This window comes from Carassius carassius, chromosome 15, assembly GCF_963082965.1.
Source record: "Carassius carassius chromosome 15, fCarCar2.1, whole genome shotgun sequence".
In the NCBI taxonomy this organism is placed as follows: Eukaryota; Metazoa; Chordata; class Actinopteri; order Cypriniformes; family Cyprinidae; genus Carassius; species Carassius carassius.
Window position 1 is genome coordinate 9,513,733 of NC_081769.1, and position 18,083 is coordinate 9,531,815.

At 37.5% G+C, this 18,083-nt stretch overlaps 1 protein-coding gene across 1 annotated transcript in view; it reads right to left on the reverse strand.

The window, feature by feature from the left end:
• Positions 1–1,159: 1,159 nt before the first annotated feature.
• The window catches only part of mal2 (mal, T cell differentiation protein 2), a 44,963-nt gene continuing 28,039 nt past the window's right edge, over positions 1,160–18,083 (reverse strand). Inside the window, exons 3-4 of the mRNA XM_059567338.1 lie at positions 4,904–5,074; positions 1,160–1,361 (exon numbers count right to left, since the gene is read on the reverse strand). Of these exons, the coding sequence (XP_059423321.1) occupies positions 1,290–1,361; positions 4,904–5,074 (243 nt within the window). The 3' untranslated portion in view covers positions 1,160–1,289. The remainder of the gene's footprint in view (positions 1,362–4,903; positions 5,075–18,083) is intronic.

Consider the following 18,083-nt stretch of genomic DNA (forward strand, 5'->3'; position numbering starts at 1 on the left):
ACGTCCCCGCCGCTGAACCGAAGGGCCAGCTCAATGAGTCCATCGAACGACGGGGGAAGGTCCAGGGCGTAGATCTCCCTCTGGACGCGGTCAGCCAGCCCATGCAGGAACATGTCCCACTGCGCCTCCTCGTTCCAATGGCACTCCGCCGCCAGGGTCCGGAACTCGATGGAGTAGTCCGAGACGGATCTCTCGTGCTGGCGTAACTCCGCCAGCCTCCTGGCCGCCTCCCGTCCTGCGGCGGCCCGATCAAAGACCCGTCTCATCTCGGCGGAGAGCGCCTGGAACGAGGCGCAGCATGGGTCCTGGTTCTCCCACACCGCTGTTCCCCACAATGCCGCCCTCCCAGAGAGCAGGGTCAGGACGAAGGCCACCTTGGCCCTCTCATTGGCGAACGTTCTAGGCTGGAGGGCAAAATGCATATCACAACGGTTAAGGAAAGCTCTACAATAGTCGGGTTCACCTGAGTACGCTTCCGGAATCGGGAGGCGTGGTTCCGGCTGGGAGGGGGCCTCCGATGGTGCTGGTGGAACAGGCGGTGTGAGTGGCGCAGTGGGAGCTCGTAATAGCTGGAACTGTTGGGTGAGCTCGGACACCTGCGTCACTAAAGCCTGAACCGCGCGACCAGTGTCGTTAAGAGTCCGCTCCTGGGAGTCCATCCTCCGAACACTGGCGCTGAGGAAAGCTTCGAGGGAGGAGGGTTGATTACTCGCTGCCTCCATGTTGGTCAGATCGTTCTGTGACGCTAACAATGGAGGACAGGAGGCAGATGCAAGTAAAGGTAGTTTATTGACAGAAGTAGTGATGGATGAATGCTGGTGAGTGACGCAGGAACCACGATGGCAGCACAGACAGGTGGGTAGGTGGTTTGAGTGCGTTGGTGGCGATGGCGGTGATCTGACAAACAGGAGACGAAAGACAGGGCGTTAAATAGGCGGTTGGAATGAGATGCACCTGCCGCTGATCAGGCGATCAGTGGCAACACCCACATGAACCAATCAACATGACATAACATGACTACAGCTGGAGACGGTGCATTCACGAACCGTGACATGATCAGTAGAAACAGGATGCGGTATTGTACAAAATGTGGAAAGAGTGAAGCGTTTATATACATTAATAAAATAAAAACAAGACAATAAATCATAAAATTAATCTTTATTTGAATGTGACTAAAGTCCCCAGAGACATTGTGGTAAACCATAATCTCCTTATTTAATTCAGTTTATTTCACAGTTTACATTTGATATTGTGTTATGAATTGGTTACATATGCTTCATTTTTGTGTGTTATTTTCTCCATCTCCTGAAGCCCATGAACATGCTACAGCCATAACACAAAGTCACTATGAATGAAAATATCTGTGGAGAAAGAAAAGAACACTATTATAATAACACATTTTTTTGTGTTAATAACACTATTATTTTCATACTGTAAGTGTAACATAAGTGTATTATTTATTTATAATTGCTTTAAGCACGGCTCACAAAAAAAAAAAAAAAAAAAAAAAAAAAAATATATATATATATATATATATATATATATATATATATATATATATATATATATATATAAACTTCTGCTTTAGAAGATAATGTTAAAGGTAGGATAGTAAGGAAATTACTGAACCCTTCCAAATCAGTCAATCAATCAATCAATCAATCAATAAAAAATATACAGAACAATACTATTTTAAAATATTATTTCAATTTCTAATATTGGTTTTCTCTTTTAATATACTTTATTTGGCAATTGATGTTGAAAACACATCAAATCGACATCAAAATATATATAAAAAAGGTTAAATATGCAAATCCAACTGATGTCAAAAACTTGGAATAACGTAGATTTGATGTAAATTGAATTTCAAACATATTGGCCCACATATAAATTAAACCAATTTCAGTCTTATTTTCACCCAGTTATCACTGGAAGAAATTGCTGTCCAAACGGAATTTAAAATTATGTTACAGCATCGTGATCACTGACAAATATTTGACATCGAATTTATATCAAGGTACCCGCTGGGAAACACCTCATGTAGTAGAGGATAGGCTACAGTTATTTTACAATGGCCACGTCACTTTTCAAACATAATATGAGTAGGTTTAGATTTCTTTCTATGGAAGCATTATTTTACGTACCATATATCAACAGAAAAATAATATTGTCTCTTCATTTTAACTGGAACGCAATATATGCATTTATGTCTGACAAATGACAACTTTACAAATGTTCTCTGAAATCACAATATATAAATAAATATGAAGATATTTTAGAAATCACAGATTTCTTTAGAAACTTTGTTTTAGCCTTTATTAAACTTTATAAAACTATAATAAATGTTATGCTTAGTTAATCTATTTTACCATTTACACAGACTATAAACTATGTGATATGCCTCCCTCTTTTGGACAACATTAGTATGATTTCATTCATCCTCAATAGAAATCTCATTAGATTTCTTATACTGTGAACATTAGTACGTTTTAGTCCATCTGCAATTTTGAAAAATGTGTGGGTATGTGTGTGTGTGTGTGCACCTTGGAATATTTGGGACCATCCTGCAAAATTTGGTGTTTCTACAACTTATGGTTCTAGCTGGCCAGACACTAGCCAGGGAAGACACTTTTAGTTCATAATAAAAAAAATAAAAATATATAATAATAATAATAATAATAATGACAATAATAACGTCTGCAAGCTTAAAATTATGGGTCATCACTTTTGACCAATAGGTAGCGCTGTTATCAAATCGATGTGCCATGTTCTGTATGAGGTAAAATGGCACACACACAATGTCAAACCTTTGAGATCATACAAACTCAGGGTCGTTTTAGCATTATGCCTTAAGTATGTTTGCTGTGCTTTACAATAAGTTTTGTCTGTAGACAAAAAATACATAACTTTTTGTCAGCATGGTCTGAAGATGATCTGATTCAAGTCAAGATAAATGGTCTAGGAGGATTTACAAAAATAGTTTTTAAACATAAATCAGAAAGACGGACATTAAGTTCAATATTGATATCTATTTCTCTGCATGACCCAATGAATATTTTAAGATAATTTTCATTCCAATAGGCTATTTTAATCAAAAGATATTCGCATTTTATGGAAATTTTATTATTAATGGTTAATGGCTTAATATGAATGGATTATAGTTTTTGACCAATATGTGGTGCTGTTACCAAACTGGTGTGGCATGGTCAGTGGGCGATGACAATGGCACATACAAGATTTGGTGTCAGTATTTCAAAGCTTGGCAGAGATACAGTCTCTGATGCAGTTTTGAATCCAACAATTTAATTGATTGCAAAATGGTTTGGTCTATCAAAAAGCTTTTGATATCTTTTTGTTAGTATGTTCTGAAGATGCATTTGGTGAAATTCAGACAACCGGTCTAGGAGATGTTAGAAAAAGTAATTTTCAACATATCCAAATCAAAATGGCAGGCACTGGGCAGTAAGTTCAGCTGAATATGGCAAAAAAAGAAAAATGTATTCGTGTTCTCAGCATATATTAAGAGTTTCATTACAATAGACTAATGTACTCAAAATTTATGAGCATTTTAAATCTTATTATTAATGGTTAATAGCTTAAAATGAATGGTTTATCACTATTGTTTATCACAGGCTCTTATATTCTGTCTGGAATATATTTATATTTCTAGATGGATACTCCACTCCAAAATTACAATTCACTCATAATTTACTCACCCTCATGCCATCCCAGATGTATGATTTCTTCAGATGAACACAAACAAAGATTTTCAGTCCATATAATTAAAAAAAGTGAACACAATGGTAAAGTTTAAAATATTAATAATAATAATAATTGTATGTTTCATACATATATGCCTATTGTTCCACTTAAGAAGACACCAGCAGGGGTTATTTGGGTTACTGTTGTCTTCTCTTTGTATACCTTTTGAAGCATCATCTTTGGAGATACCGTACACTTGCATTACATGCAGAAAGATGGATTATTTTTGTTTCTAAAACTGTTAGATTGTGTTCAACTGAAGAAAGAAAGTATAAATATGGGATGACATTAAGGTGTAAATTATTATTTACACATTCTTTTTTTATATTCCACTGTGCTGCATTTTAATTGTTGTTGTTTCATTAAATAGATGTGTTTGCCATTATTATTATGCCATTGCTTTGTTTTCTCCCTTTAATCAAACTTTTGTATTTCTGAAAAAAAAAACATGCAATCTATTTTTAAGCAAATTTACTTTGCATTGAGAATATGGTTCAAAATGATGGAACAAGACAATCTACTTTTTTAATACTTGAGTATAATTTAGTCATACTTTTTTACTTTTACTCAAGTATGTTTTTGGCCAGGTACTTGTACTTTTAATTGAATAAAATTTTCGCAGAGTATCTGTACTTTGACTTGAGTATAATTTTTTTGAGTACTTTTTACATGCCTGACTCCGAGTCACAAAGTCATTCAACTTTTGCACTGGACTTCTAATATATTATACAAGTCATATGGACCACTTTAATGATACGTTGATGGTGCTTTGGGGTTTTATTTCTTTTCACATGTTGGGAGCTTTACAAAGTCATTATGAACTAACAAAGTGGTTTGAAATGATGTGAGGGTAAGAAAATAATTAACTATTCTTCAATCTTCATAATACAATATTCTGAAATAATTGCATACTCTTGTGGAGTGGAAACTATAGACTGTGATTGTGTTCTGGATGTTCTACTGCATATTTGAATTTATTTGTACTATTTTTTGTTGTTGTTGTTTGTTTTATTAATTAGTTTATTTATTTTTATTGTGTGTTCAGTGTGTTCTTTGTATATAACAAAATCTTCAGTGGTTGAATGTGAAAATTACAATCAATGAAAATCAAGGGAAAAGAAAGGTAGTGTTAACAACTCACCGCAGCAGCAACATTAATGGTATATTCTTTGTAGTCCAGAAATGTTATTATATTGCCACGGGGCCTGCGTATGCAGGTGCTGTTTGCATATGCACCCGCAGATGAAACTGTAGCTTCCAGCAAAAATGCACCAAAATAAAACAGCAAAGCGATGAAATGGTAGAACATGTCCTGTAAACAATTGGAGACAATTTGAGTTTATGATGTGTACATATCAACTGATCAAAGGATAGATTTCAGATAATCCAGTCAGATTATATTTCTAAATATATAAAAAAATCATGCATTCATTCATTCATTCATTCATGCATTCCTTAAAAAGGATTGTGCCAACATCTCCAAGACACTTGAAGAAACCTATACTGAAAATTTATACCTGAACATCTATATGCAAGTGAACCTAGGACAAAACCTGTTTTAAATGCAAAATGGTCACATCAAATATTTATTTTTCAATTTCTTCATGCTATTCCTGAGAGTCTTGATGATTGTGAGATCAGCTCATAATAGTAATAAAAACGTGCCTCACATGGCTCCGGGGCATGAATAAAGGCCTCCTGTAGCAAATACATGCATTGTTGTAAGAAATATGGATTCGCTACAGGAGGCCTTCATTCACCCCCTGGAATCATGTGAGGCATGTTTTATTACAGATGTGCACTACAATGATTGATAAACACAGAAGTAAAACACAGGCAAATTTTTATTTCTAGGTGAACAAACCCTTTAAAAGATTAAGATCATCAAAATAAATGTTTATATTACACAAAGATAATGCAAATAAATGCAAAATGCAGTTTTTAAATGATGATTTCATTTATTAAGGGAAAAAAAGCTGTCCATCTGCAATCTATCTGATCCTTAGTGAAAAATTAAGTGTCCCCTCCTGTTAAATCATGAAAAAAATGAAAGCATAAACGCAAGTTCTACTAGGAAGACTTAATGCCACGTCACATTCCAATTAAGGTCTAGCCAATCGGCTCTCAATACGAGGGATATAAAAGTGCACTACTCACATCCTATTGTGTTTGCAGATCCTGCTGCTGTTTCTTGCTCAAGCGGTCGCTTGATTTATCGTTCGACTTTCCCTGGGTTATTTGCATGTAGTTAAGTTTGTTTCCTGCAAACTATTGCGAGTTTGACACTTCTCTTAAGATGCACACGGGATCATTGGCATTGCTCGGTGTCGCGGTGAATGTTGGCAGTCGTTTGTGTTGGATGATATACAGGCTTCAGAGTTTTCTCAACAGAGGATGTGAAACATTGGCGGATCGAGTTCCAAGTGCTTTCCAGGGTTGCTAGGTTTTCTCAAAACTGGCTATTACTACTAAAAACTAGCCCAATCACGTTAAAAAAAGGGGGTTCCCCGATAAAATTCACATTCCACGGGCTAAATATGACATTAGTGGGGTCACCTCAACCCGAGGACAGGAAAAGCAACCCGTAGCAATAGTGGAGCAATCGCGTCAGCGCTGCTAAGGTCTCAATCAACAAGATATTCCAACTGTACGTTCACGTGAACCTGCAAGAATGAAGTCTCTCCAGACCTGCAGACAAAAACAAGGCTGCCGGTGTCCTTCAGCATCTAGCCCCCATCTCTTCATCAGTCTACAGAATTATAAGTATCAGTTTTGTTTTTTTCACTTGTGGTGCTTGGGCATTAATTTTATTCTCTGCGAGGTTATATACTCACACGTTCAAGATTAAATGCTGGGCGTTTCGTGCTTATCTAGCAAACTCTCACAAGATGTTGATCAAATTAATGCATATGATTTTTGGAACAACTCATTTGTAACGAGGCATTTTAAGGCTTGTTAATTAAGGCTACAATCTTTTATACTGAAAGATTGTTGCTCGCATTATTCATTTCTGTAAAAAATATGCTATGTTTAGCACACTAAAAGTATTTGTTTTCTTAATTATATGCTTTCATCTTTGTGTATTCAGCCATCATTTCATTCGCGTCTATCTACATCAATTCCTGAATGCTTTGTACGGGAATGGGATAAGTATTACGACTTACATCTCTCCTGTGACATAGACCATTCTGCTAAGAGGTCTTCGCTGTCTATTTATGCACCAGCATCCTCTGAATAAGAGCATTAACGTAAACGGACATGTTTTGTTGCTATGCTCAAACACTAAAGTTTTCCCAATACACATTATATTTACTAATAATTTCATCATACTTTCGTACAATCTGCCAAGGCCTTTCTATATTCTGTTTTTATGTACTTCCTATCATAGGTGACTTCATCTCAGAATTTCCTCAAACTTCACCAATGTCTGGACTTGTAGGTTATGTTTACTATTATTAATTTAGTTTGTGCCCCGTGATTTAATGTCCTGAACCGTGTATGCTCACTCATAACATCTGCTTTAAAGTTCTGCAAAAATCTTTGTGTAAGGACTTTGTGCTTTTACAGGATTCAATAGCCATCAAAGTTTAATTGGCTTGTAAGGCATCATTGTTAAATGTAAAGCGTTTTTATCCTTCTGCAATGGTAATGTATCAAGATTTATTTTTCTATCTTTGTCCTAGTCCATACACTACTAATATTTGCGATTTGGTTTCTTTTGAAAAGTTCACTTGTCGGGTTCATATGGTTAAATGGAGTCTATAAAGTTTTGAGGGGGAGTTAGCCAGATGTAATGCCACGCCAGCAGAGGGAGCTCCTGTTTCCTGTTTGGGACTTTTTTTTATTATTTTTATTTTTATTTTTTATTGAAATCTTTCCAGTACAGACATAACAATTATAAACATAACCATTTGAACATGACAGTTTAAGATGGCTTGCGGACAGTCAAACACAAAAGACGCTTAAGAGAAGCGAGAAAATTACAAGAGATAGAGATAGATTAACATAGTGAGAAGAAAAAATAAATAAAAAAAAATAAAAAATAAAAAACAACGGGAGAGAGCTAGGGATTTTTTTGCATTTCGAGATCATCTATCATTGTACAGAGTTTCACAGCATTCTTTCCTTTCATGTGTTTCAGAGATGAAAAGTACACCGTACAATTCTTTGTGAAAAGCAAAAAATTTGGGAATGGATTTCATAAATCTGTTCTTATATATGAAGAATTTTCCAAGTATTACTATGGAGTTGATCAACATATTGTGATAGTTATCTTTGACAATAAAACCATATAAAACTTTTTATTTCTTTAAAACATGAACAGGCAGATATTTAGACAACCAATGGAATAAATCACTCCAGAGGGCATTGATGTAAATACGATCATAGAACATATGATCTGTGGTTTCTGCGTTATTGGTACAAAACACACAGTTCTTACAGTCAAAACCAAATCTCTTAGAAAGAAACCCAGAAGATGGATAGATTCCATTTAGGACCTTGTAGTGCACTTCCTTAACTTTTGGCACAATTGGAAATTTAAAGAAAAAGGATCTTAAACATTCAGCGTCTTTTTTGGAAAAAAAACCTGGAGATTGAATTGTAAGATCTAGAGAATGGGTACAGTTCTTTGTTAAATATTTGTCTAATGTCGAGGTTACTTATTTTACCTTCAAACAGATTACTCCCTTGTACCAAAAGCGAAGGAAGCTTTGGAGTCGAACAGTCTCGATGCCGGTGAGATATCATTAAAAGAACTTGCTTAGGTATTGCATTAAAAACTTTTTTATATTGCTGTTTGTCTATAATATTAAATTTAGCACAAAAATCCTCGAATGAGAGTAAGTTACCATTACAGTCCAGTAAATGAGAAACAGACCAAATGCCTTTATCTAACCAGTTTTGTATAAACAGATTTACGATTATGTAAAATATACCTGCAGTTCCATATTGGGATATTGTGGGGGCTAAAATTATGTTTGTATATCATTTTCCAATAAAACAGAGTTTGATAATGAAATGAAGAGATTTTATAGGGAAGTATCTTGAGGTCATAGTCACAACTAAGGAGAAATTTGATGCCACCAAGTTTCATAAAGCTATTGTTGGGAATGTGAAACCAAATTTGTGTTTTTTTATTTATTTAGAAATTGTTTTAGCCAGTTGATTTTGATTGTACCATCAATACATTTAAAATCAATTGCCTTAACCCTGCCTTCTTCATAGTTCCTAATCATGTTTTTTTTTTTTTTTTTTATATATAATGCGTTTTACCTTTCCAAATGTAGTTAAAGTTTGCTTGGTTTATAGCTTTAATTGCTTCCTTGGGAACTGACAATGATTGGGCTGGGTAGATGAAGCGAGAGATGGTTTCAGTTTTTGTAAGTAATGTTCACCCGATAATAGATAGATCTCTCTGAGACCAAGAGTTGAGATGAACTTTACATTTTTCCAAGTTCCCCCAGATATTAAGTTTGGTTAATTGATTCACATCCTTTGTAATTTGTATGCCTAGATAATTAACTGTTGTTTTCACAGGGTTGGAATGAATAACTGAGAGATTACAATCATGAATAGGTAGAAGTTCACATTTATTGAGATTCAATTTTAGCCCAGACGCTTTTGAAAAGGAACCTATTGTTTCAAGGATTTTTGGGAGTTGGTCGCTATTTTCCATAAATATGGCTAATATAAAGCAAGTTGGCTAATTGTCAGTTGTTGATCAAATATTGTTAGTTTTTTAAAATCTGAATTTTTAATAAGAATGGATAACATCTCGGCTGCAATAATAAATAACAGTGGGGATATAGGACATCCCTGCTTAATACCTTTTTGAATCGGGAATCTTGGGGAAGTTCCTTGTGGCAGAAGGGACTGTGCTATTTGTATCTTTGTAAATTAATTTGACTGTTTATAAATAGTTCACCAAATCCTAAGAGCTCTAATGTTCGAAACATAAATCTGTGTTCGATCGAGTCAAAAGCTTTAAAGAAAAAAGCTTTTTTTTTTAGACAGATTAGGGCTTTTTCCACCTCTTCCATTTTAATTTCAGCATCACAGTTAATCTTAAAACAATCATCAATTTTAGGGATCTGTTCAGAGATTTTATTAAAGAAAGCTTCAGCATCTACCTGCGAATAAGAAGAGGAATATAAAATATAGCTGCAAGCAGCAATTACGGGGCCAAGCACTACACAAGTAAGCTTCAGACAAACGGCAGGAATGAGTAATTAAAACCATTTTAAGATTATTTTAGGCAAAATGGCTTGAAAACAATAAACACAACTAGTAATAGGATTTACTGGCTTATCACGTGTAACCAATAGTTGGCGCTGTTACCAAATTAGTGTGGATTGGTCAGTGTGATGTGACAATGACACATACAATGTTTGGTGCAAAAATGTTAAAGCTTTGCTGAGATACAGCCTCAAATGCATTTTGGCATCCTTCCAGCATATTTGTTGATGCGCTAAATGAGAACCGTTTCGTATATATCGACACGAAATCCATTTCCTTCAGTTGTCACAGTCTGAAGATGATATGATTCGATTTTGGTGAAAATAGGACAAACGGTCTAGGAGGAGTTCGAAAAAGTAGGTTTTGACTGAAAATCAAGATGGCGGACCGGAAGTTCAGCCAAATAAGGAAAACTTCGTATCTATGTTCTCGGCTTGACCCAAGGAATCTATTAAGACCAGCGGCATTTCAATAGCCAGATTTATTCAAAAGTTATTAGCCTTTATGTAAATTGAGTTATAACTTTTGACCACTATGTGGCGCTGTTTCGAAATATTTTGAGTAACTTCAGGAGATGGTGTTGTTGGCACATTCTGAGTTTCGTAATATTACACCAATGCATTTGTTTAGTATAACATTTTATTTTACAAAACTGTATTGAAGTCAATGGGAATTTCATGTTTTGTTCTATTATAGTGCCACCAAGAGGCTCAGTCCCACCATTTTTTGTATGTGTCATCAGAGTGAGCCCATACATATGTGTTTCAATTTTGGTGAAAATATCTCAATTCACTTCAGAGTTATAGACATTTATATGAAAAAACACGTAAAAAATGACTGACTCTTGACTTTGATTGAATTTTACTACCCCTTACTATCAATATTTTTGCATTTGGGCATTGGCATGTAGCTATCGACCTATGTTTTCGAACTTCTGACGGTGGTTTCATCTCGATCAGAAAAACTGTTTCGAAGATATAGCCAAATGGTTTTGAAGCGCTAAATCACAATGCTACACAAACCGTAAGGCGAAACCTAGCATGTTTGGTATCATAGGACTCGGTAAGGTTTCAGGAGTCTAATTTGATGAGTCTCGTGAAAATAAGTCGACCACACCCAAAGTTATAAGCATTTAAAAAAAGATCACCACTAGGTGGCGCTGTTTCGAAACTTCTCATTGTGCTGATGACCCATACCATGTTTCGTAACAATCCGTTGATACATTCTTAAAATACAGCATTTTAGCACAAAATTCAAAATGGCCAACAGTCAAAATGACCAATATGGTAAAATATCAGTCAGATATCAGTCGACTCAGCATGTTGCCCTGAATCTAATAAGACCAATTTTATGATTTTTGGACAAATTGTTCAGAAGTTATAAACAAAAATATCAATTTTCCATATCTCCAGACCAGTAGGTGGCGCTGTGCCGAAAAGCAACATGTAGCCTCAGGCCATGCTTATTATGACATGTACCAAGTTTGGTCTGGATACGATAAATCGTTGCAGAGATACAGCCTTACGACTGTTTTTGCAAGCGTTATGTAAAATTTGGTCGAGCGTTTATTGAAAACGCTTTGACGAATCAATTTGAATTCCATAACTTTTGGTCAGCTCTGCCTGAAGATGATCTGGTTCAATTTTCGCGTGAATCGGACAAACAGTCTAGGACGAGTTCGAAAAAGTAGGTTTTTCAAAATATTCTAAATGGCGGCCATATTTCTATGATGGAAAATGACTTCATAGGGTGCAATCGAATTAGCATGAGCTCAGAGATCAGAGGAAAGAAGAATTTTGTTGATTGGCCTTATGGTTAAAAAGTTGTTAACAAAATTAAAGTGAAATTTTGGACAGTTGGTGGCGCTAGAGGGAATGTCTTAGACACACCAAAATTGGTGTAATTAATGTTGGCACTGTCCTCTATCAGAATGTCAAACCATTACAACTTTCCCGCAATCGGTTCTATGGGCTGCCATAGACTCCTAGTCGAAAGAAGGAAGAATAATAATAAGAACGGGAACATTTACAATAGGTGCCTACGCACCTACGCACCTTCGGTGCTCGCACCTTCGGTGCTTGGCCCCTAATAATAATAATAAGAACGCCAACAAAAACAATAAGTGCCTCACACCTTCGATGCTTGGCCCTTAATAAATATAGCTGGGGCCAAGCACTCCAGCGGCAAATTTAGGAGCTAAGCATGGCATGGAGGACCACATCAAATGCAACAGTGAGCAATTACAGCAATTTTAGGATGATTGTATGATTAAATGGCTTATCACTTTTGACCAAGAGGTGGCACTGTAATCAAATCATTTTGGTGTGTTCTGTGAGAGATGACAATGGCACACTCAAAGTTTGGTGTCAATATGCCAAAGCATTGCAGCGATACAGGCAGACGTGTGATTTTGGCATGATGCCTCAAATTCGTTGCTGTGGTATGCAAAAATGGTTTTGTCTATCGACAACAAAAATCATAACATTTTGTCAGCACAGTCTGAAGATCATCTGATTCGAATTTGGTGAAAATCGGACCAACGGTTGATTAGGAGTTCGAAAAAGTCGGTTTTCAACATAAATTAAAATGGCGGACCGGAAGTTCAGCTTACTCTGGCATATTTGGTATCTATGTTGTTGGCATAAGCCAGGGAATATTTTGAGTCCAGTTTCATTGCAATAAGCTAATGAATTTTTAAAAGTGTAATTATTCATGGTTAATGAATGGTTTATTACTCTTGACCAATAGGTGGCGCTGTTACCAAATTTATGTTGCATGGTCCGTTTGAGGTGACAATCACAGATACAAAGTTTGGTGCAAATATGTCAAAGCTTTGCAGAGATACAGCCTCAAATGCATTTTGGCATCGGTCCAGCAAATTCATTGATGCACTAAATGAGAGCCGTTTCGTATATCGACATGAAATTCATAACTTTTGGCAAATGGGGTCTGAAGATGATCCACGTCATATTTAGTAAAAATCGGACTAACGGTCTAGGAGGAGTTCGAAAAAGTAGATTTTCAACATTAATCAAAATGGCGGACAGGGAGTTCAGATTTCCTACAAAAAAAATTGGTATGTTTATTGCTGGCACAACCCAAGGAATATTTTGAGATCAGTTTCATTACAATAGCCTAATGCAATCAAAAGTTATTAACATTTTTGGAAATTTCATAATTGAAGGTTAATGAATGGTTAATTACTCTTAGCTAATAGGTGGCGCTGTTTCCAAATTGATGTGGCATGGTCAGTGTGAGGTGACAATGACACATACAAAGTTTGGTGCAAATATGTCAAAGCTTTGTTGAGATACAGCCTCAAATGCATTTTGGCATCCTTCCAGCAAATTTGTTGATGTACAGTTTATTTCAGAGTCAGGACTGATACCTGACACAAGCCAGTAGTCTAGTCTAGATTTAATTGTTCCATCTGGTTTAAACCAAGTAAATATTTGAGTGTCTGGGTTTAGATAGCGCCAAATATCTATCAGTTTGAGTGAGTTACAAAGTACCAACAAAGCTGTATTGTAGTGATAATTTTGAAATCTTGTAGGGTACCTGTCAAGCCGTTCATCCATTACTACGTTAAAATCTCAGTGCTTCAGAGGCTGTTAGAGAATGGCCTTTTCGTCAAGGTGAAGAAATGCGTTTTCCATGCACAGTTTGTTCCTTTTTTGGTATACATCGTCTCGGTCGAGGGGGTGCGCATGGATTCCGACAAGATCCAGGCTGTGGTGAATTGGCCAACCCCAGAGACTTGTAAGGCCCTGCAGGGGTTTCTGGGCTTTGCCAATTTCTAACGGCGGTTTATTTGCAATTTCAGCCAGCTATCCGCTCCTTTGACTTCCTTAACCTCTATCAAGACTGCTTTCAGGTGGTCTAGTGCAGCGGAATTTGCATTTTCAAAACTCAAAGGCTGTTTCATTTCAGCTCCCATCCTTACTGCCCATGATCCTTCCCGGCAGTTCGTGGTGGAGGTTGACGCGTCAGAAGGTGGGGGGTGGGCGCGGTTCTATCACAGCGTTCCCTCACGGACGGTAGGGTGCATCCTTGCGCTTATATTTTTCACTGTTTGTCCCCCGCCGAGAGTAATTATGACATTGGTAACAGAGAGCTGTTGGCAGTCAAGCTTATTTTGGAAGATTGGTGTCATTGGTTGGAAGGTTCGGGGCTTCCTTATGTTGTTTGTACTGATCACAAAAATCTTGAATACATCAAGTTCGCTAAAAGATTAAACTCTAGGCAGGCTCGGTTGGTTCTTTTTTTTTCGGTCGTTTTGATTTTTCTATTTCTTATCGTCCAGGTTCTAAGAACATCAAACTGGACGCATTATCCCGTATTTTTTGATGTTTCGGATCACCCGTCTTTTTCCGAACCCATTGTACCGCAGAAAGTGTTTATTTCTGCAGTCATGTGGGAGATCGAATCGAAGGTTCGCACAGCCTCTCAAGGGGTAAAGCCCCCACCCGGATGCCCACCGGGTCGGTTGTTTGTGTCAGAGGCTTTAACCCCTTTGCATTCAAGCATCACCGACAGCCCCAGTTTATTATTGTTTCACTTTCATAGTACGTTAAACATCACTCTCTTACTTGATCTGGACAAACTGTGCATCAATGGAAAGTTTAAAGACTCTAGCTTCAATATTTGACCAATGTTTTGATAAAACATTGTTGCAGTGATAGTTATTTAGTAATATATCTCAGGAGTGCAAAATAATAAAACCGTATTATTCCTAATTTTTGAATAGAAATTCACCACCCATTCATATTCAGTCACGTCAGCAGCGGTTTATTTGTGTTGACATAGACTGAACAGCATCAATAAGGATTTATAGACAAAGGATGCATATCTCTGGAGATATATGGATATATTTACTGATATTTACTTCATATTTCTTCAGACAGAATCATCATTTCTATTCATTTTCCACTGATTTTTGCGATCTGATTATAAACAGCCTCTCCCAGCGGAGAGTTTGAGCGCTCTGAACCCTATTCCTCGCCCACCTGGGATTCCTGCGCTGGGTTAGAGTCACTGCAGCTTGAGTCACTGAAGATATTCATCTGGAGTTATGCCATCATCTTCCTTCATTTCTCATTGCTTGCTATACTGAGATATGCAAAATAAAAAAATTTGGCCCTCACACTTGGATCTCAAGACTTGATCATTGTGACACCCAGGAGTGGCCAACCTACCAAAATTACTCCAAGAGCACAACAACAATTCATCCAGGAAGTAATAAAAGAACCCATAACAACATCTAAAGAACTGCATGCCTCACTTGTCTCAATTAAGAGTTCATGATTCAATAATAAGAAAGAGATTGAAAAAAAAAAAAAAAAGGCATCAATGGGAGAGTGCCAATGCAAAAGCCATTGCTGACATTGTGTGTGTCTCGTTACATCTGTTATGGCGCTTTTCCACTACACAGTACCAGCTCGCCTCGACTCGGCTCTGTTTGGTTTTCCACTGTGTAAAAGTTGTACCTGTACCGGCTTCCAGCTACTTTTTTTCGTACCACCTCCGGCGAGGTTCCAAGCGAGCTGAGGCGATACTATAATGTGACGTGAAAACACAGCAGACTGCTGATTGGTCAGAGAGAATCGTCACTATTCACTGCGTCATCATTACACGCGCCTGCAATAGTATCCAGATAGTATCCAGAATAACCCCGCCATTTTTAAAAAGTTTGGCCAGAGATTGCGTGATATATCCAATCCATTACATATTATGGCAAGGATCAAAAACAACATGCACTCGATTTCCTCCATTGTCCTGTGTGTGTAGGTAGCGGGTGTGTGTCGCATAGAAAATTACGTCACGGCAGTTTCCTGCAGCGTCGCTATGACAACCAGGTACTATTGTGGAGGTACTATCTGCAATGGAAAACGGAGCGAAAAGCGAGCCGAGGCGAGTCGAGCCAAGTCGAGTCGAGCTTGTACTGGTAATGGAAAAGCTCCATTAGTGAATGTGAGGTGACATAAAGTGTGGTCAAGTATGGTGACCCATAGTCGGAATATGTGCTTTACATCTAAGTGCACACACACGAACCATGAACACATACCCGACAGTGGGCAGCCATATTGCTGTGGCGCTAGGGAAGCAGATGGGTATTTGGTGCCTTGATCAAGGTTCTCACCTCAGCCATAGTATTGAAGGTGGAGAAAGCGCTGGTTATTCACTCCCCCTACCTACAATCCCTGCTGGACCTGAGACTCGAACCTGCAACTCTACACTCTTTAAAAAGATTAAAGTTTTTAATCCAAAATTTGGGTTAGTCCATATTTGACCCAAAGTTGGGTTGAAACAACCCAGCATTTTTTAGAGTGTATCCATTATGCCACGACTGCCCATCATACCAACAGTCAAACATGGTGGTGGAAGTGTGACGTTCTGGAGCTGATTTGCAGCTTCAGGACCTGGAGGACTTGTCATGATTGATGAATTCTGCACTCTGTAAAAAAATCCTGAAGGAGAATTTCCGGCCGTCAGTTTGTGACCTCAAGCTCAAGTGCACTTGGGCTATGCAGCAGGACAATGATTCCAAACACACCGGCAAATCCACCTCTGAATGGCTCAAGAAAAATCAGTTAATCAGTGAGTGCATAAACACCACCAGCAGCGGCGGCATGTGAGCACCAAGCAGGAGCATCACGTGAGCAGCATTGAAGCTGGGGTTTCGGCTCAGAGTCTATTTTTGCTGCACTGCTGACGCTCAATTAAAGTAACAGTACAGTTTTGATGGACAAAATAAACATGATTTCACACAAAACGTGCTAAAATGCACATAATAAACACGTCTAGTGTGTTTTAACATGAAGTGGAATATCTCAGTTAAGAAAATGGAGAATCAAAAATATGTATAGAAGATTTACCCATTTTAACTTTTAAATTTTTAATTGCCGAAAGCAAATTATAACTTACCGTATTTTCCGGGCTATAAGTCGCACTTTTTTTCATAGTTTGGCTGGTCCTGCGATTTATAGTCAGGTGCAACTTATCAAAATTAATTTGACATGAACCGAGAGAAATGAGCCAAGAGAAAATATTACCGTCTACAGCCGCGAGAGGGCGCTCTATACTGCCAGGGATGCTGCTCATTGCTCCTGTAGCCTACAGTGAGCAGCATAGAGCGCCCTCTCGTGGCTTGGGACAGTAATGTTTTCTCTTGGTTTTAAATGAATGCGACTTATATATGTTTTTTTCCTCATCATGACGTATTTTTGGACTGATGCTACTTATAATCAGGTGCGACTTATAGTCCGAAAAATGCGGTAAAACATTTTATTAAACTCACAGGAACAATTAATCTTTTTCAGGATTTTAAGTTACAATTTAGTATATACATAAGAAATTCATTATTCATTCATTGTTGACAGCTTCTGTAAATATTGTATTGTAGCGTTCACTCACGACTTACGTGACAAACTTACACTTTTTATTTATTTTCAGTTCCACAGTTACAGAAACGGAGCTATTGATACAATAAATGCACATGAAACATAATGACATCTTCAACATTCAGCCTAATAAAAATATTATGAACACCCAGCGTGCTCACCTCGGTTAGAAATCATCTTTTTATTTTTTAAATAAATCTCTATGAACAAATAATGACTTAAACATAATTCTCACTTAACAATTAGCTAAATTACAATGAATAATTCTATTTCTCCAAGTCTTCAATATGTCACAGTGTCTGGTCTGTGTATCCCTGGGTGTCCACTAGAGGTCTCACTTCCCCATATCGTCACCCCACTTCAGTACAGCATTTCACACAAGCCTTTATCTGGACTAAACACTCCTTTCCACACAGCTGTTCCCACTCACATTGTTTGCACCTGTCTATATATCTGTCATTGTCATGGAGTCCTTGTGTAATGTCACCTTGCTTTTTCGTGTTCCCTGGTTTATGTTCCTGTTTCTTGTTTTGGACCTATTACCTGGATTTGACCTTTGCCTGGCTGTATTTATGATTCTGGATTTACCCAAATAAACACTGCTTTTGGATCACCTGTTTGTGTGTGCGTTTCGTGACAGAAGGACTCCATCATGCCCAGATCCAGCGGTGTGGGATTTCGAAT